The 24,783-nt window shown below is 42.8% G+C and overlaps 1 protein-coding gene across 2 annotated transcripts in view; it reads left to right on the forward strand.

Moving 5' to 3' along the window:
- Positions 1 to 19,350, forward strand: part of CSNK1E (casein kinase 1 epsilon) — a 99,775-nt gene extending 80,425 nt beyond the window's left edge. The window contains exons 6-12 of one of the 2 annotated variants that reach the window (XM_040359526.1): positions 1,791 to 1,961; positions 3,780 to 3,928; positions 11,954 to 11,962; positions 12,243 to 12,435; positions 12,801 to 12,940; positions 14,423 to 14,484; positions 18,039 to 19,350. In XM_040359526.1, coding sequence (XP_040215460.1) covers positions 1,791 to 1,961; positions 3,780 to 3,928; positions 11,954 to 11,962; positions 12,243 to 12,435; positions 12,801 to 12,940; positions 14,423 to 14,455 — 695 coding nt within the window. In that variant the 3' untranslated portion in view covers positions 14,456 to 14,484; positions 18,039 to 19,350. The remainder of the gene's footprint in view (positions 1 to 1,790; positions 1,962 to 3,779; positions 3,929 to 11,953; positions 11,963 to 12,242; positions 12,436 to 12,800; positions 12,941 to 14,422; positions 14,485 to 18,038) is intronic. The other variant, XM_040359527.1, reaches the window with a different exon arrangement.
- Positions 19,351 to 24,783: the final 5,433 nt, after the last annotated feature.

Consider the following 24,783-nt stretch of genomic DNA (forward strand, 5'->3'; position numbering starts at 1 on the left):
ATATATATATATATATAATCTCCGCTTGCCGACCGCCGCACGCAGATAAGCGTCTGCAGCATGGCACGGGCAGGCAAAAGGACGTGTGTGTGTATATATACGTTCCCTTTATCAAGCGGTTGTTGCGAGCACGCACACCCGCTGCAATCTCCGTGAGCCCGCTTGTGGGTCCCGCGGACTCTATCGCCGCGGGCATACCCACGATCGTCTCACGGGGAGATGTTAGTGTAAACACAACATCTCCCCATTCTGCCTAGTGACACTGTCACCAATCGTGTTCCCTGTCTACGGGAACATGATCAGTGACATGTCACAGCAAGCCACGCCCCCTACAGTAAGTCACTCCTTAGGGAACACTTAACCCCTACAGTGCTACCTAGTGGTTAACCCCTTCACTGCCAGTGTCATTTTAACAGTAATCTGTGAATTTTTATAGCACTGATCGCTGTAAAAATGACTATGGTCCCAAAAATGTGTCAAATGTGTCCGCCATAATGTCGCAGTCATGATAAAAATTGCTGATCGCCACCATTACTAGTAAAAAAAAAAAATGTATTAATAAAAAATGCTATAAAACTATCCCCTATTTTGTAGACGCTATAACTTTTACGCAAACCAATCAAACGCTTATTGCGAAATTTTTGGTAAAAAAAAATAAAAATGTTGAAGACGTTTTGGCCTAAAAAATGTTATATCTTTTTTGGGGATATTTATTATAGCAAAAAGTAAAAAATATTGCATTTTTTTTCTAAATTATCGCTCTATTTTTGTTTTATAGCGCAAAAAATAAAAACCACAGAAGTTTTCAAATACCACCAAAAGAAAGCTCTATTTTGCAAAAAAAAATGACAATTTTGTTTGGGAGCCACGTCGCACGACCGCGCAAATGTCACTTAGTGATGCAGTGCCTCTGGGCTTAAAGCGGGGGTTCACCCTAAAAAAACATGCCATCCAGCATACTAGCGTGAGCTACAGTATGCCGTTTTTTTTTTTTTTTTTTTTTTTTTTTTTAAGCTGTACTCAGTTTAATCCGTTAGTTAAGTTTCAGACTCCCCGCGGGGAGTAGGCGTTCCTATGAAGAGGGGAACATGATTGCCGGTCAGCTATGGCGCGTCACGCTTCTCGAAAATAGCCAAAATAGGACTTGGCTCTTCACGGCGCCTGCGCAGTCAGTCAGCTCCTAGTCTGTGCGCAGGCGCCATATAGCGCCGCGAAGAGCCGAGTCCTACTCCGGCTATTTTCGGGAAGCTTGTCACGCCATAGCCGGCTGTCAATCATGTTCCCCTCTTCATAGGAATGCCTACTCCCCGCAGGGAGTCTGAAACAAAACTAATCGATTAAACTGTGAGTATAGCACAAAAAAATAAATAAAGGCATACTGTAGCTCACGCTAGTATGCTGAATGGCATGGTACAAAGTTGTATTTTAGGGTGAACCACCGATTTAAGTGGTTAATATATATACAAAAAAAAAAAAAAGTATATATATTTATTTCATGAAGGTTGTATTGGATATTTGCAGTGTGTGCTCATGGCTTGCTGGGCTGATTTTTAATTTTTTTTTTTTTTTTAAGAAAAGATCATTGTCTGCCTCCTGTTGCAACCAATTACATTTCAGTTGCCATTTTTTTTTTGTGCAAAATAGTGGGGGGAAAAAATCTTAACATTTTGGCTGGTTCAAAGAAGCGGAATTTTTTATTTTTTTAAACACCTTTTTAAGAGGTTTGTAAAATGTTGAATTGGAAAAAGGCCACTATTTCAATTTTTTTTTTTTTTTTTGTTTCTACGCAGAGCAAAGTCGTAGGGATGACTTGGAGAGCTTGGGCTATGTGCTTATGTATTTTAACCTGGGGTCGCTGCCTTGGCAAGGACTGAAGGCAGCAACCAAGCGGCAGAAATATGAACGAATTAGTGAGAAGAAAATGTCTACGCCTATTGAGGTCCTCTGCAAAGGATACCCCTGTAAGTACCTCCTAGTTGTATATGTTGACGAACTTAAAAGGTAACTCCACTTATTTGGGGGGGGGGGGGGAAATAATAACGATCATGTACAATTGCAACACAATTCATATTGTAATTGAATGTTATTAAAAATTACCTTTTTTCTTTTAAATCTGCAGCACTTTAGTTTTCCTTTTTGCTCTTCTGATCCCTGTACACTGTCCTACATGCTAATGACCTCTGTACACTGCTCTTCATCCTACTGAACCCTGTTCTCTGCCCTACTGTTCCCTGCACACTGCCCTACATCCTACTGACCTCTCCACACTACCCTACCTTCTTACTGACCGCTGTACACTACCCTACCTTCTTACTGACCTCTGTACACTGCCCTACCTACTACTGACCTCTGTACACTACCCTACCTACTACTGACCTCTGTACACTACCCTACCTACTACTGACCGCTGTACACTACCCTACCTTCTTACTGACCGCTGTACACTACCCTACCTTCTTACTGACCTCTGTACACTGCCCTACCTACTACTGACCTCTGTACACTACCCTACCTCCTACTGACCTCTGTACACTACCCTACCTTCTTACTGACCTCTGTACACTTCCCTACCTACTGCTGACCTCTGTACCCTACCTACTACTGACCTCTGTACACTACCCTACCTTCTTACTGACCTCTGTACACTACCCTACCTTCTTACTGACCTCTGTACACTACCCTACCTTCTTACTGACCTCTGTACACTACCCTACCTTCTTACTGACCTCTGTACACTACCCTACCTTCTTACTGACCTCTGTACACTGTATTATACATTCATTTCAGTTCTGTAAGCAACACCTTATTTTCTGGCAGTGCCCCTCCCGAGACTAAACTCTGGATTTGTCCCTGTTTCAGACCAGCGTAGCGTTTTAACAGAGGTTCTAACTTTTTTTTTCCCTCTTGGACATGGGGAGAGATTTCCACAATTATAATACCAAAAGTATCACAATTCCAAGAGCAGTTCTTACTGTTCCCTATTCTATACAGTACTACATTTTATAACCCTATTCATATTTGTGCAGTTTTGCACATCTAAGGCCTCCCAAAATTTTAGAGGAGTTTTATGGGGTTTTTTTTGTGGTGTGTTTTTTTTTTTTTTTTTTTTTTCTGCATCTAAACTCCCCTCCATACGACACATAGGTGTCTACAGGCATTTAGAGGCTGAAAAAAAAACAGGGCCAGCGCATTCAGAAGAGGAGCATTTTGCCGAAATAAAAATATAAATGAGATTTAGCACTCGGGCATTTGTTCCAAAGGCCATAATAAATTGAATATTCTGGTCAATAGGTAACAGGCACCCAGACGCGAGTCCTGTGTTAATGAGGCCTTTCAGTTGATTTTATTTTTTATAATATATATATATATATATATATATATATATATATATATATATATATATATATATATATATATATATATATATATATATAATATATTAATATTATAATACATATATATATATATATTAATATTATAATACTATATAGAAACTGCACTTAAAAGAAAATGGAGTGAGAGAATATGGAGGCAGGCAGACCTCTCCCTTTGAAAATTATGGCTTTTCGTGTGCCTTTAATGGGTTCATTACTTTGAGTCATTGACCCGGTACACTGCCTGCACTCCTAATCTGCAGGTTTGTTCTAGGTCAGGTAGCTAGCTTTCATAGGAGCTCAGAATGGCACCCCCATTTAAAGATGCATGTGTTTTTATAAGTGAAAAAGTGTAAATGGACCCCAAGATTTTTTTCACACCATCTTAACTTTTTTTTCTTCCAGCTGAGTTTTCAACATATCTGAATTTTTGTCGCTCCCTACGGTTTGATGATAAACCAGACTATTCCTACCTGAGACAGCTCTTTCGTAACCTCTTCCATCGGCAAGGCTTCTCATATGACTATGTTTTTGACTGGAACATGCTGAAATTTGTAAGTATGGGATTTTATCTGTAGGATTCGTTTTGGGGGTAATTTCTCTAAAAGTTAAAGCGGGGTTACACCCAAAAGTGGAACCTCTGATTATCTGCTTTCTCCCCCTCCGGTGCCACAATTGACACCTTTTTAAGGGGGAACTTGTACCTATTTTTGACAGGCCCCCTTCCTCCGCCGCCGGGCCAGTTAGAAAGTGCAGTGTGCTTCATGCATGCGCAGTAAGGAAACGGATGAGAAGCCGAAAGGCTTTACTGCGTTTCCCTTTATCAATAATGGCGGCAGCACCTGAGAGTCAATCCGAAAATCAGCTAGGGTGCCGACATCACAGGAACCCAGGACAGGTAAGTGTCCTAATCAAAAAAGCCAGAAGCTACGATATGCAGCACTCCTCTTTCTGGTGCAATTTTTTTATTGAAATATACGAGAAGTGAGAACAACTGTAATGATCCCACGCAGGGGATATAAGCAGTAATCATAACATGGTACAGCTTAATAATGCACACTGGAAACATATTTGCTAGTAAGAATTGACAAACATCAACAACCCTCCGGGCAAGTCCGGGGGTCAACATAGGGTGACTGAGCTTAATTGCTCAGGAGTTAAGGTGTGGACTAGTCCACAAAAATTTTGGAAAGTAAAACTGGGATCGGGGTCATATGGAAAAAAATATGGAAAAAATGAGAACACAAAAGAGAAAAAAAAAGGGGGAAGTGGGGCAGATTGAAAAGGAGGGACACAAGAGATAAGAAGGAAAGATGAAGGAAAAAGAGGTGCAGAGCAGGAAGAATAGGTAGGAAAAAGGTTCCCCCAGGTCGGGAGGGTAGAGGTAGTCAGTTAGCAAGGCCTAGAGGAAGAAAAGTGTTACTGCGCTGATCTAATTATCCAGAGGTATTAAATCTCTGGGAGTATGGACATAAGTGAAATATCAGGGCCACAATGTACCCAATCTTAAATGTGAATAACCTGGATACAAACAATATATAAAAATATGAGAAATATATGAGTCATACAAATGTGACACAGTGATTTCAAACTTGAATCGTATATCTAGATCAGTGTGTCAGCATACAATCCATATGCCACAGTGCTTCTATGAGAAAAATGGCTGTTGCTACTACTGACCAACCAAATAGTGAAAACAATACGAAAGATATTACAAAAAATATTGTGTATATATGTGTATAAAACTACAATATGCAGTATGCCAACTGCACCGTGAGTTGTCCAATAACCGATATTGGAACAAAATAAATATCAAAAAAGTGAAATAATTATCAAACAACCATACAAATGTGCAATGTGCTGACTGCACTTAAAAATAGTCCAAATGGCAGGCAATCTTGCGCTTATACAATAGGTTCCAGCAAACACAAGGTTCAATGTTGGTAGTACTGTGTAGAGGAAAGTGCCGCTATCTCTTCCACCCGACAAAGATGTGCCACCATCACCAATGGTTAAAATCAACACTCACCAGACCCCAGATATTATTAGGCTCCAAAGTGGTGTCTTTTCTTTGTCCGTCAGTGGGTGTTGCCTCCTTTTCCCTTTTACAAGGTGTCATCAATTCCTCAAACAAGGGGCTCATCATGGTGTAGTATATTAAAATATGTATTTATTTAAAAAAGGTAAAAAAATAACACTTACAATATAAAGTGCCTCTGACCGGCACTGAGTGTCTTTGGCAGTGTCAACCGTTAAAAGCCGCTGACCAGCATTTAAATGGCGTCCTAAGAGGTGTGCTTGCCCCGCTGTGCTCCGCATGTATTGCTACAAGGGGTCCGGGCGCGCTGGTGTGCTGCACCCTCTATGTGCGTGTCCAAACAGCCTCTACGCCTAAGCCTCTAGAGGGTGCAGCACACCAGCGCGCCCGGACCCCTTGTAGCAATACATGCGGAGCACAGCGGGGCAAGCACACCTCTTAGGACGCCATTTAAATGCTGGTCAGCGGCTTTTAACGGTTGACACTGCCAAAGACACTCAGTGCCGGTCAGAGGCACTTTATATTGTAAGTGTTATTTTTTTACCTTTTTTAAATAAATACATATTTTAATATACTACACCATGATGAGCCCCTTGTTTTTGAGGAATTGATGACACCTTGTAAAAGGGAAAAGGAGGCAACACCCACTGACTGACAAAGAAAAGACACCACTTTGGAGCCTAATAATATCTGGGGTCTGGTGAGTGTTTATTTTAACCATTGGTGATGGTGGCACATCTTTGTCGGGTGGAAGAGATAGCGGCACTTTCCTCTACACAGTACTACCAACATTGAACCTTGTGTTTGCTGGAACCTATTGTATAAGCGCAAGATTGCCTGCCATTTGGACTATTTTTAAGTGCAGTCAGCACATTGCACATTTGTATGGTTGTTTGATAATTATTTCACTTTTTTGATATTTATTTTGTTCCAATATCGGTTATTGGACAACTCACGGTGCAGTTGGCATACTGCATATTGTAGTTTTATACACATATATACACAATATTTTTTGTAATATCTTTCGTATTGTTTTCACTATTTGGTTGGTCAGTAGTAGCAACAGCCATTTTTCTCATAGAAGCACTGTGGCATATGGATTGTATGCTGACACACTGATCTAGATATACGATTCAAGTTTGAAATCACTGTGTCACATTTGTATGACTCATATATTTCTCATATTTTTTTATATATTGTTTGTATCCAGGTTATTCACATTTAAGATTGGGTACATTGTGGCCCTGATATTTCACTTATGTCCATACTCCCAGAGATTTAATACCTCTGGATAATTAGATCAGCGCAGTAACACTTTTCTTCCTCATGCACTATTGACCCCCACTAAGGGCACACAGTACTGCAGCAGATCACGGTTCACATTTATTTATTTATTTATTTTCTTTTGCGCCGGTGACATTCACAACCAATAGTTAGCAAGGCCTAGGCTGGTCGGATGCAAAGTGGGAAGAGCGTAGGACCACCACGGCCCCATACCTTGAGGAATTTAGCGTGGGAGTCATGGAGAACACTAGACATCTTCTCATTAATCATGATAGTCGTTAAGATGCCCTTTATCTCTGTAAACAAGACAGCTGGCCTTTTCCAGGCCCTTGCTATTGCACGCTTCGCCAATTTCTAATGATAGGAAAAGAGATCGGGCAGTGGGGTAAGGCCAACTTGGCATCCTTGCGGGGGGTTGTATGGAAGCGAGTAGATGGAAGACCAAATACCCTTGACCTGAATCCCACTAGGCGGGGGCAGGACCACCAGATATGAAGTTCATCTCCACGTTGACCACAGCCCCTGAAGCATCGATTACTGTAGGATGGGTTTGATTTGGCAATATGGGATGGAACCCTGTACCAACGGAGGAGTACCTTATAGGCTACCTCTAGGGTAGCCGTGTTAAAGGAGCATTTCGCAGCATTAGACCAGGCTTTGCTCCAATCCGCCGAATGGATGTGGGATATGGCCCGCTCCCATTTGAGGACATAAGATAAGGAGGTTGGAGTCCCGCTTGAGTTAAGGGAGGAGTAAATCAAAGGCAGAACTAGCTTGCTTTCAAAGCCCCTTGGTTAAAAAATGTGCACTAATCTCACTGCTCAGTAGGCTGATAGAATAGTAGACAAATTGAAACAGGTCTACAAAATGGTGTGTTAAAGGTTCTTGCAGACAAGAATAAATGAGCCATGTAAGTCAACCCCAAACCCCCCCGACTGAACTTGGCTAAGCGCTGTCAGGGCAAAATGAGTGTCTGTCATCGATGATTTTTTTTTTTTCTTTAAGCCTATCGCTATTGTCTTCTGCAAAAAATGTTTCCTTCTTCTCTGTTCAATGCCTGTTTACTCAATCTAAACTTGAATATTTTTGTATAATTTTTTTTTTTTTATGATCGTTTAGGAACAGGATCTTGCCTGCACAGTCAGCCAACATTTATTGTAAGAAGTTTAGCAATGTAAATGTTCAATGGTAATTCCGGATACCCATGAATCTCACTCTGCAAAGTCCCCATAATGTGACTATAAGCTTAATTAGCAGTGCTAATTCACCTACTTTAGCAACCTGGAACAAATCAACCAAAAAAAATACGTTATAGTTGTACCTTAAAATAAACACACCTGGCCAAGAAAACTTCCCATAAAAGCCATATGTCAGAATGATCGGTAGATCCAGAGGCACAAGGTGCTGAAGATGTTTGGAAAAGTTGCTTTGCTCTGTCCACTTCTTCATGCCACTGGCAGCACAATCCGATAGGATTGATGTCTACTGGAAAATTCAAAATGTACATATAAAACATACAGTATCTCAAAGTGAGTACACCCCTCATATTTTTGTAAATATTTTATTATCTCTTTTCATGTGACAACACTGAAGAAATAATACTTTGCTACAATGTAAAGTAGTGAGTGTACAGCTTGTATAACATTGTAAATTCGCTGTCCCCTCAAAATCAACATACAGCCATTAATGTCTAAACCGCTGGCAACAAAAGTGAGTACACCCCTAAGTGAAAATGCCCAAATTGGGGCCGATTAGCCAATTTTCCTCACTGGTGTCATGTGACTCATTCGTATTACGAGGTCTCGGGATGAAGGGGAGAAGGTGTGTTAAATTTGGTGTTATCGCTCTCTCTCATACTGGTCACTGGAAATTCAACATGGCACCTAAGGCAAAGAATTCTGAGGATCTGAAAAAAAAAGAATTGTTGCTCTACATAAATGGCCTAGGCTATAAGATGATTGCCAATACCCTGAAACTAAGCTGAAGCACAGTGGCCTAGGCCAGGGTTTCTCAACTCCAGTCCTCAAGGCGCCCCAACAGGTCATGTTTTCAGGCTTCCTATTATTTTGCATCAGTGATTTGATCAGTTTCACTGCCTTCGTAATTACCACAGCTGTTTCAACTGAGGGAAATCCTGAAAACATGACCTGTTGGTGCGCCTTGAGGACTGGAGTTGAGAAACACTGGCCTAGGCCATACAGTGGTTTAACAGGACAGGTTCCACTCAGAACAGGCCTTGCTATGGTTGACCAAAGGAGTTGTGTGCACATGCTCCAGAGGTTGTCTTTGGGAAATAGACGTTTGAGTGCTGCCAGCATTGCTGCAGAGGTTGAAGGGTTGGGGGGTCAGCCTGTCAGTGCTCAGACCATACACCGCACACTGCATCAGATTTGTCTGCACGGCTGTCATCCCAGACGGAAGCTTGCACAAAGCTTGCACAAAGCCCGCAAACAGTTTGCTGAAGACAAGCAGACTAAGGACATGGAATACTGGAAACATGTCCTGTGGTCTGATGAGACCAACATAAACTTATTTGGTTCAGATGGTTTCAAGCGTGTGTGGCGGCAACCAGGTGAGGAGTACAAAGAGAAGTATGTCTTGCCTACAGTCAAGCATGGTGGTGGGGAGGGTCATGGTTTGGGGCTGCATGAGTGCTACTGGGGAGCTACATTTCATTGAGAGAACCATGAATGCCAACATGTACTGTGACATACTGTAGCAGAATATGATCCTCTCCCTTTGGAGACTTAGCCGCAGGGCAGTATTTTAACATAACGACCCCAAACACACCCCCAAGACAGCCACTGCCTTGCTAAATAAGCTGAGGGTAAAGGTGATGCACTGGCTAAGCATGTCTACAGACCTAAACCCAATTAAGCATCTGTGGGGCATCCTCAAACGGAAGGTGGGGGAGCGCAAGGTCTCTAACATCCACCAGCTCTGTGATATCATCATGGAGTAGTGGAAGAGGACTCCAGTGGTAACCTGTGAAGCTCTGGTGAACTCCATGCCCAAGAGGGTTAAGGCAGTGCTGGATAATAATGGTGGACACACAAAATATTGACACTTTGGGTCCAATTTTCACTTAGGAGTGTACTCACTTCTGTTGCCAGAAGTTTAGACATTTAATGGCTGTGTGTTGTCACATGAAAAGATGTAAAATATTTACAAAAATGTGAGGGGTGTACTCACTTTTGTGAGATACTCTATATACAGTCCATGTATATTTGGACACGGCACAATTTAAAAAAAAAAATCCAGGTATTTACCAAAACATATTAAAGCTATAGTTATATAATGAATATGGGCTAAAAGTGCACGCTCTCAGGTTTAATTTTGAGGTTATGTAATTCCAAATCGGAGGAAGGGTTTAGGAAATGCAGCTCTTAATAGCCATTCCCCTTTTTCAAGGGACCAAAAGTAATTGGACAATTGAATCAAAAGCTGTTTAATGGCCAGGTGTGGGCTACTCCTTTATTATGTCTTTATCAATTAAGCAGGTAAAATGTCTGGAATTGATTCTAAGTGTGGAATCTATCATTTGGAATCTATTGCTGTAAACCTACATCATGCTTTCAAAGGAGCTGTTCATACAAGTGCAACAGGCCATTGTAAGGCTTCAAAAAACGAAATAAATCAGTAAGAGCAATAGCAGCAACATTAGGAGTGGCCAAAATCAACAGTTTGGTACATTCTGATGAAATAAAAATGCACTGATGTGCTCAGCAACATAAAAAGGCCTGGACGTCCACGGATGACAGTGGTGCATGATCGCAAGGATCCTCTCTGCGGTAAAGAAAGACACACTCCAGGAGGAGGCGTATGCTTGTCAAAGTCTACAATCAAGAGAAGACCTCATACGAGCAAATGGAGGGTTCACCAAAAGGTGCAAACCATTCATAAGCCTGAAGAATAGAAAAGCCTGATTGGACTTTGCTAAAAAAAAAAGCCAGACCAGTTCTGGAAAAGCATTCTTTGGACAGCTGAAACGGAGATTAATCTGTACCACAATGACTGGAAGAAAAAAGTGTGGAGAAGGCTTGGAATAGCTCATGATCCAAAGCACACAACGTCCTCTGTAAAACATGGTGGAGGCAGTGTGATGGCATGGGCATGCATGGCTTTCAGTAGCACTGGGTCATTGGTGTTTATTGAGGATAAGGCAGAAGCAGCCGGATGAATTCGGCAGTGTTTAGAGAGATACTGTTAGTCCAGATACAGTTAACAATGCAGCAAAGTTGATTGGACGGCGCTTCACAGTACAGATGGACAATGATCCTAAACACACTGCAAAGGCAACCTAGGAGCTTTTGAAGAAAAATAAGTGGAATATTCTGCAATGGCCGAGTCAGTCACCTGATCTCAATTCAATTAAGCATGCATTTCACTTGCTGAATGCAAAACTAAAGTCAGAAAGACCCACAAACAAAGAACACATGAAGACAGTTGCAGTTAGAGCCTGGCAAAGCATCAGAAAGGAGGAAACCCAGACTTTGGTAATGTCCATAGGCTCCAGACTTCAGGCAGTCATTGTCGGCTAAAGGATTCTCGACAAAATATAATTTTTTTTTTTTTTTTAATGATTATATTAATTTGTCCAATTACATTTGAGCCCCTGAAAATGGGCGACTGTGTATAAAAATGGTTGCAGTTCCTAAAATTTGTACTTGATATGCTCCTCTGTGCCAATCCCTTCACTGGCTTTCCCTACCCCACCGTGTAAAATTCAAAATGCTAACCATAACATACAAGGCCATTCACAACATCGCCCTCATCTGCAGATATTGTCCCCTCCGCTCCTCCCAGGACCACCTGCTTTCTAGCTCCCTTGTTACCTCCTCTTATGCTCACCTTCAGGACTTCTCCAGAGCCTCTCCCATCCTCTGGAACTCCCTGACCCAGTACGTCCAGTCAGCCCCTACCCTGTCCACCTTTAGGAGATTCCTGAAAACTCATTTATTCAGGGAAGCCTATCCCACACCCACCAAACACCACATCCACCAAACAACTGTCCTTGAGCCTCCCCCATCAAATCATTCTCTGCAGCTATTACCTTTTGTACCACCACCCCCTCCCTTTTAGAATGTAAGCTCTACGAGCAGGGCCCTCCTGTACCTTTTTGTATTGAACTGTACTGAAATTGTGTTGTCCCCCTATACATTGTAAAGTGCTGCGTAAACTGTTGGCGCTATATAAATCGTGTATTATAATAATAATTTTAATTGTTTCTTTTTCGTTTTATTCTGGTGGCATACAGAGCCAAAAGGTATGAAAATTGTGCCTGTGTCCAAATATATATGGACCTAACTGTATATAGAACAGCATATGCATCAGGATCTATTGATCATTTTAACATATGACTTATTGTGACTTTTTCTGAAGGTGACATCTGCCCATGCATTAGTTCTCATCACATACTTCATTTGAATTCACCATGCTTGTGACTAGTATCATTTTAACCTACATTTTAAGAATGCATTCTGATTTCCTGTTTTCATGCTTTTCATTTTTTTAAAGAACAAAATTCTAAATTATGTTCTATGTAGGGTGCAGCCCGGAATCCAGAAGATATGGACAGGGAAAGAAGAGAACATGATAGAGAAGAACGGATGGGCCAGCTCAGAGGCTCTACAACTAGAGTGTTACCCCCTGGTCCTCCCACTGGTGCAGCTCCTAACCGGCTCAGAAATGGTGCAGAACCAGTAGCCTCTACTCCAGCTTCCCGAATTCAGCAGAGTGGTAAGCAAGACTTTGCAAAGTGCTTTTCCTCTAATTTATTTTTCTTATTTTAATGCCCCTTTTCTTTGAGCTGTACATTTACGGGTGCTTTTATGCAGTGAAAAAGCTGAGAATTTCTATATCTGCAGAAGGTTCATGGAGTCATCATTTTTTTGTCTCAAGACCTGCAAGATGGACTCATATTTGTAGTTTTTTTCATATAGCGTATTGAAACAATGTACACTTCCTATTGAATTTTCAGATTACTAATAGCTTTTGTAATTGTTATTGACATATATTATTGTACAGTGTACATGCTGTAAAGGGCATTCTGCGGGAGCTTGTCACGGGATACTGCTGCAACTGATTTTGTATTATTGTTCTAGGTAACACTTCTCCTCGGGCAATCTCACGGGTTGACAGAGAGCGCAAGGTCAGCATGAGGTTACATCGAGGAGCTCCAGCAAATGTCTCTTCCTCTGATCTCACAGGGCGACAAGAAGTTTCACGAATTTCAGCGTCACAGGTGAGGCCATACAGTAATTGTGAGACAAATTTTCTTTTTTACGTTTGATGTTAAACATATACTGTGTTTTTTTTTTGTTTTTTTTTTGGGGGCGGGTTTCAATGTACATCAAATTTCTTGGGTGCTCAGACCAGTCTAGAGCCAGCCTTGGAGGACTTGGACCAGCCTCCACCCATCATAAGGGCTACAGCCAGTGAGCACTTATGGAAATATGGGTTCAGAAATGTAAACCATGTAACAACCCAAGAGATACAAGATGTCGGTGGGTGATTCGCCTACTGACACCCACCTGGAGCTTCTGAGACTTTCAAATGGTTATATGCCAAAGTGTGTTCTTATTGCCCACCCTATACAACTATATCTCTGCATGACAATCTGACTATGTATCTGACCTCTGGCACCAAGGTTATACTGGCCATAATTGTATCGAAAATCAAGTGGTTCAGCAGTTACTGGACGAATTTTAAATCCGACAGAAGTCAATCATTAGATTAACATCCACATGAACAGGCTTGTTGAACAACTCTTCTTGGAGACCCACTGTCAGAATACCATAGAACAGTGGGGAGGATTCCTCCATCTACCTCAATTGTGTGGATGAGGAATCCCTTCATTTTTTCGATCAGCCCACTGGCCCACACTTCTATGGCTCTTCTAAGGCAATTTAAAAATGAGCTTCTAAATTCCCAGTCCTGCTGCAGAGGTTGCAAGGGAAAGACCTTACAAGCCCCAGACCCCTGTCATATTTTATGGTTGTTGGAGCTTCAGAGCCCTGGATAACAGTAAAACCTTGCAGGGCTTATAAACTGTTCCCATTCTATCCAAAACTGTGAAAGAGTTTTAGGTATAGAGACCTTTTTATTAACCCTTAATTATTCGGTTTAAATGTACTGTATATGTGATAGACTGTGAGCCCTTACTTTTGTAGTTACACACACTCCAGGTTTAATGTATTCTTGTGTCAGGAGATAGTCATTTGATAACTACATGTTCCCACACATGTAAGCCTAGGTTCACACTAGTGCGAGTTTGAGGCTGTTTAGTAGTGCAATTTCAAGGAACAGCTGCAATGCGAGTTGATGTGGTTCGGATATAATTCTGATCCTTTTTAATGCGATTTGGATACAACTGCAATTTCTGTCCTGTCTCTCTCAGCAAACTAAAGCGTACTCGGCGTACTAAAAATCTTGCTGGATCCGTGTTACTTTAGGACAGAAATGATCTGCCCGCAGTTTCCGTTCAAGACTATGGAGCATTGCATCGCACTGCATTAAACACACACCGGATCCTTTTTCAAATCACATTTTATATATGAACCATTATTTCACTTGTCATGTGATACCATGGGTTCTGAAGCATGTCTAAAATCGCATTAGTGGGAACCAGGGCTAAATGTTAATCTTTAACCTATTTAGATAATCCACAATAAACATTTTGATTAGTGCTTGTAGTCCTTTTGACCTTTTGTTCTCTTCTGTTCAGGCCAGCGTACCATTTGACCATCTTGGAAAATGAGGGCTGCCATTGGACCAATATTTGCTTAGGTGAGTTTTTTTTTGTTTTTTTTTGTTTTTTTTATTGTTTAAATGGTATTCGTTTCATCAATATACCCCAGATTAGGGTTTTGTTTAGGAAAAGGAAAGTCCGATTGCTTGATGAGCAAAGCTGAAACAAGCATAGTAGAGGAGAATGCATCACTCCAAAAAAAGCTACATTTAACATTTCTAGATGTGTGTTAGATTTCCTCCTGTTATGTACAAACGTACCTGGTAATCAGAGCCTAGTTGCAGGAGAAGGCCTCTCTTACAGCCCTGGCTCGCGAGTTACTGATGTGGGGACAGCAAGCTCAGGAGCGCAGCGAGGTCGGAGTGATGGTGGAAGTCAGGCGCTGGATGGTGATCCTCCAGGAATGGCTGGAACCGAGGTGGGTTGGAGCAGGAGCAGCGGATCAGCAACCAGAAGCTGGGGATACTGGTACAGCGGCAACAGGAACTGGTGAAGCAAACCGGGTTAAGAACAACATGCAGAAGCGGAGTCAGCAAGGTCAAACACGCCAAAGGTCAAGGGTTGGAGAGGTTTGGGTAGTCGGGCAGAGCCGGGTCGGTATAGGGTAAACAGGTAAACGGGAATGCAGGATACAGGTATACAGCTGCAGATCAGACAGCACTGCATCAGTGCTGCTCGTGGGTTTTTAAAGGGGAAATGGCGCCAAACCTGTATTGGCGTGCACACGCGTCATTGGAGCATGCGCAAATGCATTTGGCGCGCGCCGGCGTGCAGACAAGGATAGCTGCTGCCTAATTTGTGCAGCAGCATCAGTGCGCGTGCTATTGTCGGGCAACAGATCCCTGACACCTCCTCTTTGCTGGGTATACAGGGTATATAGATGGTAAGGATATTATTGCTGAAAGAGTTTCCCATTGGGGCTGCAGCTGTGAAATAACTCATTATATAAAGCTTAAGTTTCATTTGTTTTTTAAAGCGGTTGAACACTGCAGATGTTAAAAAAAAAAGGCAATAGCATAAAGTGCTAGTATGCTAGCACTACTAGCACATTATGAAATGCTCACCTTGGAACAAAGCCCTCCATGGTCAGAGCCACGATGATGTCACTCTCGCGCATGCATGCAGGAGCCCTTGGTTCCGGCACGAAGCTTTGAAGTTCTGGCAAAGTATGCCAGATCTTCAGAGCTGCATGTGCCAGTGATGTGATTGCACTTTTAGATAATTCATTTTACCTGTAGGTAAGCCTCATTATAGGCTTACCTGTAGGTAAAAATGACAAAGCAGGGTTTACAACCGCTTTAATGCATGTTGAAGTTGTTTTTCTATGTGCTGTATAGATTGTTCCAGTGCGGTATAATTCCTGAAAAGTTGGCTTCCAGATGTAAGTGTCAGCATGAATTGGACTCACAATCTATAGGCTTCATGAGAAGCTTCAGAAATAACTATTTTGGATCAAGCTATTATTAAAGATCAAAATCAACATAGTGCTGTCAAACATAACCTTATTTGAATAAAGTGCATAAAGTCTGTCTATTGTATAAAAATAAAAAGGGAAAACTGGCTCAGTCTCCTGCAGAATGTTGCGCAATGAGTTTATCTTCCATATGCACACTGTGTGACCGGACTTTGGCGTTCCCTTGATTGTTGATGGCTGTGGGGGATACACCTGTGGAATCCAACCAAGTAGGCTGGACAGCTGATGCGGTTATACCCGTAGTGAGGGGTGACAGCTCACTGATGCCCCATATAGACCTTGGGACAAGGCTCAAGTCCTGTGGGAACGTGTGGGAACGGAGTTCCTGCACTTTTTTCACAGCAGTTCCCATTGCAGGATTAGAGCAGCCGAGCCGTCCGAGCCAATCCTTCACTAAGCAGCGATGCCCAGGTGGAGTCACTGTCAGGGGCAGGCAAACCTTATAAACCTTTTGTTACTGGCCCCTTCCTGTGTATGGATTCATCGGGTAGTGTGCGGGTATTCCGTCACTTCCTCGATGCCGCAATGTCTCATGGGAGCTTTTGTCATTGTTCCCAGGAGACATTACGGAGGTCTGCCGCAAGTTATCGCGGGATTTTGAAAGAGCTTGCGTCTTTCTAATTCCCGCGATGACTCGCGGCAGACCGCCGCAATGTCTCCTGGGAACAATGACAAAAGCTCCCAGGAGACATTGCGGCATCGAGGAAGTGACGGAATACACGCACACTACCCGATGAATCCATATACAGGAAGCGGCCAGTAACATAAAGGATTACTAAGGTACAGTGGATCTTGGGTGGGAGTTCCCACACTTTTTCCCCAGGACTTGACCCCTGCCTTGGGAGGTCCTAATATCTGGCTAGCAGATATATTTGCCTTATGCTGTGGGGAGCACCGGGTGTCTTCACTGATTTGAATATTGGATAAACACACTTTCCAGTTCACTCTATGGATGTCTAGTTGGACTATTATTTTTCACCCTTTTTTTTTTTTTTTCCCATTTTTTTTTTTTTCCCCATTTTTTTTTTTTTCATATAATAGATGGACTTTATGCACTTTATTCAAATAAAGTTATGTTCGACAGCACTACATGTTGATTTTGTATTTTTGGTATGAGGTGTACAATTTGTGAGTGCTGCTGTCTGTCACGGATCATCTGTCATTTTATTTATTTTATATAAACATAGCGCAATATTGCTTTGCACATATTAGCAAAGATATAGCAACCTAAATGTCATGGAAGTTTCCGAAGCATCACCGGTTTGATACAGCAGGCACTTGAGCATTACTATTGGGGCTTCAAGGACTCTGAGTTCTGGGGAATTCTGGTGTGCAAATTTTGGACCAGCTCCTATGATCATCACACCCACAAATGCTAAACGCAGATGTGCGCGCAAGCTTACAGTTCTTCACCTCAATACTGGCACATCATTGAGTGGTGGCTTCACTGACCGGTAAGTGTGGAAAGGTGGGCAAACCCCCACTTGTGAGAGCTGGTAGAAATATGCATTCTGGAGCACTCCATAGTTTGGGTCTTCTTGGGAGCTTGAGAGTCACTGATCTGACTTGTAGCTGCCTAAAAACTGCTAATCTTTACCAGTATTACATTAGACATTTTATATGAATTAAGGCATATCGTAGTTGGTAAGGGGAGCTCACATTTTTAAGTCCTTCTTATAGGTACATTTTCTTTTCTTCTTAATTGTGGCTAGCCATAATTAAACAAACTGCATGGAATCAAGCCACTGATTTCATGACACACACAGCTTCCGAAGTTTGTTACACCTATAATCTGAGTAAATGTTGGTTAGTCATGAAACGTGTTATTTGGTGTTCACTAAATATTACTTTTTATCGTGTACTCTCCATTCTGCCAACATTTTATTTTGCACTTATACCTCATAGATCTGTGCATCAGCTCATACACTCACCAAATGGGCACTTCTGCAAAACTAAGAATTTACAGGGTTTTATTTTTTCCATTACTATATAGCTAGGCTGAAAAAACATTTGAGCAAAGACCATTCAAAAAAAGGGTTTGTGTACTGCCTTAAAGGTAAATTCCTTTATTGCACGTTAACACTGTTTTATTTGTTTTTTTTTCTCTTCTCTCCCCAGTGTCTTCACTGTATTTCATTTTCTTTTAAAGATGAGAATTACATTTTTTAAACTTTTATTTTCTGCCACTGAAGAGAGCCACACAGAAGATGCTGGTTCTGGCGCAGATATAGAAGAACTTATGCGTCAGGAGAAGGCTCGCGGCTCCACTTCCCTTTCAGAAATGTTGGCAGTCCAGGACAGCGGATGTTCTTCCTGCTTTCTCTAAACTGAACACTACATATAGATATATACTGTATATATTTTTCCTTTTTATTTTTTAGCTTACCTCCCCACATCCCCCCCCCCCCCCACCCCCCAAAAAAAGAACTCCAACTTCACATTCTTTCCAAAATGTAAGATTTTAGCTGTACTTTATTTTTTCTATTCTATAAGAGATGGACAGAATAAGCGCGTTACCAGGAGAGGCATCTCCAGCACTGCTCTGCTGCCTTTCCCAGGCTTGGATGCCCCATTGCACCTGTCTCTCCTGTCTGCACTGACAATGGAGCAATGCATAGTTTACTTTGATTTGTAGGTCACTGAACTTTCAGGGCTAGAGAAGTGCTGGGATCTTGTTTTATTTTTTTCCACACAGATCCACAGTGGAGGCCTATCTTGATTTTAGTACATGCCTGCTTCAGAGCACCAATATAGGAAAAGTTTTTTTTTTTTTTTTCTTTTAACAGAACAGGCAGAGTTTGCCCAAACAGCACTAGCTGTTGCAGCAGTTTTAGTTGTAGGTTATAATGTATTTTAGTGGTAGGTATATTGTTGGGTATCCCCCACTGTGGCTGCTAGTGATTTGATGTTTAACTCATTTGAAACAAAAAAAAAATGCACACAGTTTTGCAACTTACTCTCTGCCCTTCTGCAGTGACTAAAGACTGAGATGGCTGCTTACTGACTTTCGATGAAGACTGTGAAGGTGCACAAGATATTTTAATGAGGGTTGTACCAGTTAGTTGGGAAAGTCCTGGCTGGTGGGATACTGAATGTTGAAGCTCCTGTCTCCCTCCATGTCCTGGACAGTGCCCATCCTGCACCACTAGATGGTGCCATGGAACTAGATCTTACCCTCCAAACTGTTTCATATTTAACAATGTTTGGTTTCTTAATTTATTTACAATATATTTACTTTCTCTTTTTTTATTTGTGGTAACTTTTATTACTTTATAATTTAAAATAAAAAATGCAAAAAAATTAATTTGGGGGGGAAATACGCAACTTTTTTGGGGGGGTTTTGTACTTCTGTGTAAATATAGACTTTTTTCAGCTTTAATGTGTTTGTTAATTTGAGGTAATAAAGTAGAAAATGATAAAGTGGTTAAAACAGTGTCTGTTTTATTGCTAAAGTAATTTTAGATGTGAATCATGTACTGAAGTCACAGATTAATATGTCTTGATGTATGCCAACCCATTATCTAGAAAGAACATATGCTAGAAAATAAATATTGGTGCTTTTATCAAAAACTGATCTAAAACTACCTGTATGGGGGAAAAAAATTGGAAAGAAATCTAAAGAATTTTGTTGTACTTGTATATCTTTTTTTCATATCCGCATGACGGCTAAAATATCACAAATCCGGTTCCTGCAAATATTTGGTATGAGTTACCTTTTGTCTTCTGTTTAGTGTTGGGTAGGCAGCTCAACCCCAGTGTGTTATTTTATTTTGGCCATTTAGAGACTACCAATCCTTGCTTCCTGAAAATGTGGAAAGTTTTTATTACTAAAAAGAACCTAGCCCTTCACTGTTCACCTACACAGTGCTGTATCTTGGCCTAGGGCGGCACTTTGCAGGGGGCGGCAAAATAGCCGCCCCCCGCACGAAAGCCTCCCCACCCATCCTCCCGACTTGAATGCTGCTTCCCGTGGCCACCTCTCGCAGCCGGCTTGCCTTGCTGTATGTATTGGGCGCATACTTGGCCGGGGAGAGCCGCTCCCGAAATGACAGCCGCCCCCATAAAACCGGCGATCTTCCCGCCTACCCACCTCCCGCACGGGTACAGCGCCCAGCCGCTAGCTTGCTATAGCGTGGCACTTCCTAATGTCATACCCGGCATTAGTGTAGCGTACTTTGCTGGGTGGGGGAGCGCCCCCATAAAACGACCGGTGACTGGGCAGACTGAGCTCCGCCTACCCTCCTCCGTGCAGCATCCTTTCTTTGCATCTTCTCCCCGTCCCAGGGGGGGGGGGGGGGCGTTTTCTGTCTGTGAAGCTAGGAGGAGAGAGAGAGGGAGAACGAAAACAGGAACCCCCCCCAGACAACCAGAACATCAGCAGGTAAAAATAAATCAATTTCTATTACTTTTGTAATCATGTGCGTGTGGCAAGCTACCAATCAAATATATAAATATACAGATCTTCTTGCAATAAAGTGATCCGTGCTATAAACTAATTAAACAGTCCACATTCAGTAAAAGTTTGTGTACTGCAAACTGCAGTACATGAATTTTCACTGAATGTGGACTGTTTAACCACTTTAGCCCCAGAAGATTTGCTCCCTTCCTCCTTGACTAGGCCATTTTTTGTGATACGGCATTCCTTTACTTTAACTGACAATTGTGCGACACTGTACCCAAATTTATGTCCTTTTTTCCCACAAATAGAGCTTTCTTTTGGAGGTATTTGATCACCTTTTGCATTTTATTTTTTGTGCTATAAAACCAAAGAGACCGACTTTTTTTTTTTTTTTTTTTACTTTTTGCAATAAAACATATCCAAAAATAAAGCAAATTTCTTCAATTTAGGCCAATATGTATGCTTCTACATATTTTTGGTAAAATAAATCCCAATTGGCGTATATAAATTGGTTTGCGCCAATTAAGTTATAGCAACTGCAAACTATGGGGTTAGATCTAGAGACTTTTTACTGGTAATGGCGGCGATCTGCGATTTTTAGTGAGATTGTGGTGGACAAATCTGACACTAAGTGAAACATTCTGGGGACCAGTGACACCAATACAGTGATCGTTGCTAATTGTGCTTACTAACTGAGTGGGGGATGGACTAACAGTAAGAACACAAAGATCGCTGTTCCTGATTACTAGGAACAGACTATCTCTGTGTACTGCACCATCAGAACAGGGATTTGCCTTGTTTACTCTCTGTGGAGCGATCGCAGGTGACCGGCGGATATTGTGTCCGCTGGAACTACAGATTAGCTCCCCTGCTGTGCAGCGGGCATGTGCGAGTGCCCACAGTATCTCGTGCACGAAACATCGACCACCCGTATGCCGTGGGTGGTCTCTAAGTGGTAAATGAGTTTGCATTGATTTTTGCATGTGCAAAATGCTCCATGCTGAATTCAATGCAAACTCAATAAACCGTCCACATTCAGTGAAAATTCATGTACGGCAAAGTGATCCGTGCTAGAATCAATACATAATTCATATACACTAATAAGCTGTGATATTTTGAAACTGATGTGTGTGTGATAGTGAGTGCTAATGTATAGAAACGAATAGGTGTAGCTCCAAGAGGACAAAAGGTGGGGCCTAAAGAGGAAGGGGTAAGGTTTACAGGCGATGGGGTGTGTCTTAAACAGAAAGGGCTGTAGTCTTGACAGGAAAGGTGGTGGGTCATATTTAAATTAGGGGGTGCATAAATTTAGTCAGGCCTAGGGCAGCATGAAACCTAAATACACCCCTGCATCTACATAGTGGTCTGTTAGTTTAGACATATAGTCTACTGCTGCCAGGGTGCTGCAAAGCTGCAGCTACTTCAGCACATATAGTGTTATAACTTTTGTTTAGTACAATAGAACTTCATAGTGGTTCTGTTGATTGAATCCAATATTGTGTGAACTTAGATCTATACTCGTCACTGGCAATTTTAAAGAGTCTTTGGGGAGGAGCAAAAACCCTTTGAACTATAGCCACCAAAGATGACATGAGCAACTTAAAGCGGAGTTCCACCAAAAAAAAAACAATTAAGTCAGTAGCTCCAAATACTGCAGCTGCTGTCTTTTAAAATAAGGACACTTGCCTGGCCAGGGCACCCGCGATGTCCTCACTTGAAGCTGACCTGTGCCTCGGCTCCCGGGTGGATGCGCCGGCATCTTCAGTAAGGGAATCAGGAAATGAAGCCGCACATGGCGTAGATTCTGCGGCGATCTATCGCAGGAAGTGGGAGCAAATACCTGTATTTGACAGGTATCTGCTCCCCCCTGAAAGGTGCCAAATGTGACACCGGAGGGGGGGAGAAACCGGATAAGCAGAACTTCCATTTTTGGGTGGAACTCTGCTTTAAGTACACTTTCATTTCCACTAAATATAAAAATAAACCAATTAGAGGGCCCTGTACTTCTAAAATAGTTTTGAATAGTCAAATTCTCAAGCGGACCCTGATTCCCTGCATTAACAGCAAGTCCACAATCTTGTGTTCTCATGTACACTGGGTGTTAAAAATGCCACTTTTAGGAGAATTTTACTTTTTTTTTTTTCTTCCTCTAAATGCCCCGAAGTGTTGAACAGCAACGTTTTGACATGCCTAAGCCTAGATTAACACTAATGTGATGCGGGAACCAGCATGATAACAGCGCTGGTTCCTGCATTGCTCCTCTCCCGCAGGCGGTTCACGCTGCCTTCTGCGAACCACTGTGTCATTACATTGTTAATGACACCCTAGATCAGTTCACAGATCGCCATGCAAGCTGTGAACTCGCACAGGAATCGCATAGGTGAGAACACCCATGCGATCTGATTTGAGTGCGGGGGAAAAAAGTCCCTGCACTTTTTTGCTGTGAATCTAATGCGAGTTTAACCATACAACTGAATGTCTGAACTCGCAACTCCTAGACATTGCATGTGATTGGCACCGCAGGTGAGTGAGATGTCATGTAGATAATTTATCACATCCTGCCAATACCAATGCAATTTTGGGCATCTCCAAAACAAGTGTATAAAAGAACCAGAAGATTTCACACATCTTGGACATTCAGAATTCTCCCTTCTACCCAGTGGCGTATTTAAGGTATGGCAGATAGGGAAAGTGCCATGGGCGCCATAGGAAGGGGGCGCTTGTGAGTGGCTGGGCAGCACTTCTTCCCACCCGAGTCCAGGTGACTAACTGGCACTGGGATGAGGGGGCGTCCCGGGGCGCCACCGCCAGCTTGCAGCATTAGGGCTCTGAGGTCTGCAGACAGAGATTGGGATGAATTTCCTCCCCCTCCCCTAGCAGTCACTTTCATTAGCCATCATCCTGTGGTGGAGGTCACTGTTTTGATAAAACATCCCCTCGGTAGGAGGATCCCGTCTTCTCCTTACTGCCTATGGCTATGTGATATGCAGGCTCCAACGCCCCAGTGACGTCAGTCCGCGGTCGGTCCTGTCAGTCCGTGTACCATGCTTGGCACATGACAGCAGTATGGTGGCCCGGAGTCCCAGCACAGACTGTTCTGCTCTCCACTGCAGTGCTCTCCTCGTCTCAAGTTGTAAGAAGGACCTCCTTACCCACTATGCACAGTTCCAGCACTGTGAGGGATCTAAATGTAAAGAAGGGCTCTGATGGTAATGGGGGGCTCTGATGGTAATGGGGGGCTCTGAATGTAAAGGGGGGCTCTGATGGTAATGGGGCTCTGAATGTAAAGGGGGTTTTGAGGATAATGGGGGGCTCTGATGGTAATGGGGGTTCTGAATGTAAAGGGGCTCTGATGATGGGGGCTCTGATGATGGGGGCTCTGAATGTAAAGGGGGCTCTGATGATAATGGGGGGCTCTGATGGTAATGGGGGGCTCTGATGGTAATGGGTGTTCTGAATGTAAAGGGGGGGTTCTGAATGTAATGGGGGCTCTGATGGTAATGGGGGCTCAATGTAAAGGGGGCTTTGATGGTAAAGAAGGGCTCTGACGATAATGGGGGGGGCTCTGAATGTAATGGGGGGCTCTGAATGTAAAGGAGGGCTCTGATGATAATGGAGGGCTCTGATGGTAAAGGGCTCTAATGGTAATGGGGCTCTGATGGTATTGGGGGTAAAGAAGTTTTAACAGGGACGCAGTTTCACTGCTTGCTCTAGGTGCTATTTTGACTAGATACACCTCTGCTTCTACCTACTCTATGCAGCAGTTCCGGGGTACGGTACGCTCTGTACAAGATAAAAAGTTGGGTCATTCTATGTGTTTGGAGATAGAGACAAGATAACTAGCTGGCACTGGGATGAGGGGGCGTCCCGGGGCGCCACCGCCAGCTTGCAGCATTAGGGCTCTGAGGTCTGCAGACAGAGATTGGGATGAATTTCCTCCCCCTCCCCTAGCAGTCACTTTCATTAGCCATCATCCTGTGGTGGAGGTCACTGTTTTGATAAAACATCCCCTCGGTAGGAGGATCCCGTCTTCTCCTTACTGCCTATGGCTATGTGATATGCAGGCTCCAACGCCCCAGTGACGTCAGTCCGCGGTCGGTCCTGTCAGTCCGTGTACCATGCTTGGCACATGACAGCAGTATGGTGGCCCGGAGTCCCAGCACAGACTGTTCTGCTCTCCACTGCAGTGCTCTCCTCGTCTCAAGTTGTAAGAAGGACCTCCTTACCCACTATGCACAGTTCCAGCACTGTGAGGGATCTAAATGTAAAGAAGGGCTCTGATGGTAATGGGGGGCTCTGATGGTAATGGGGGGCTCTGAATGTAAAGGGGGGCTCTGATGGTAATGGGGCTCTGAATGTAAAGGGGGTTTTGAGGATAATGGGGGGCTCTGATGGTAATGGGGGTTCTGAATGTAAAGGGGCTCTGATGATGGGGGCTCTGATGATGGGGGCTCTGATGATGGG

The sequence above is a fragment of the Rana temporaria genome, chromosome 7 (assembly GCF_905171775.1).
Source record: "Rana temporaria chromosome 7, aRanTem1.1, whole genome shotgun sequence".
Classification (NCBI taxonomy): domain Eukaryota; kingdom Metazoa; phylum Chordata; class Amphibia; order Anura; family Ranidae; genus Rana; species Rana temporaria.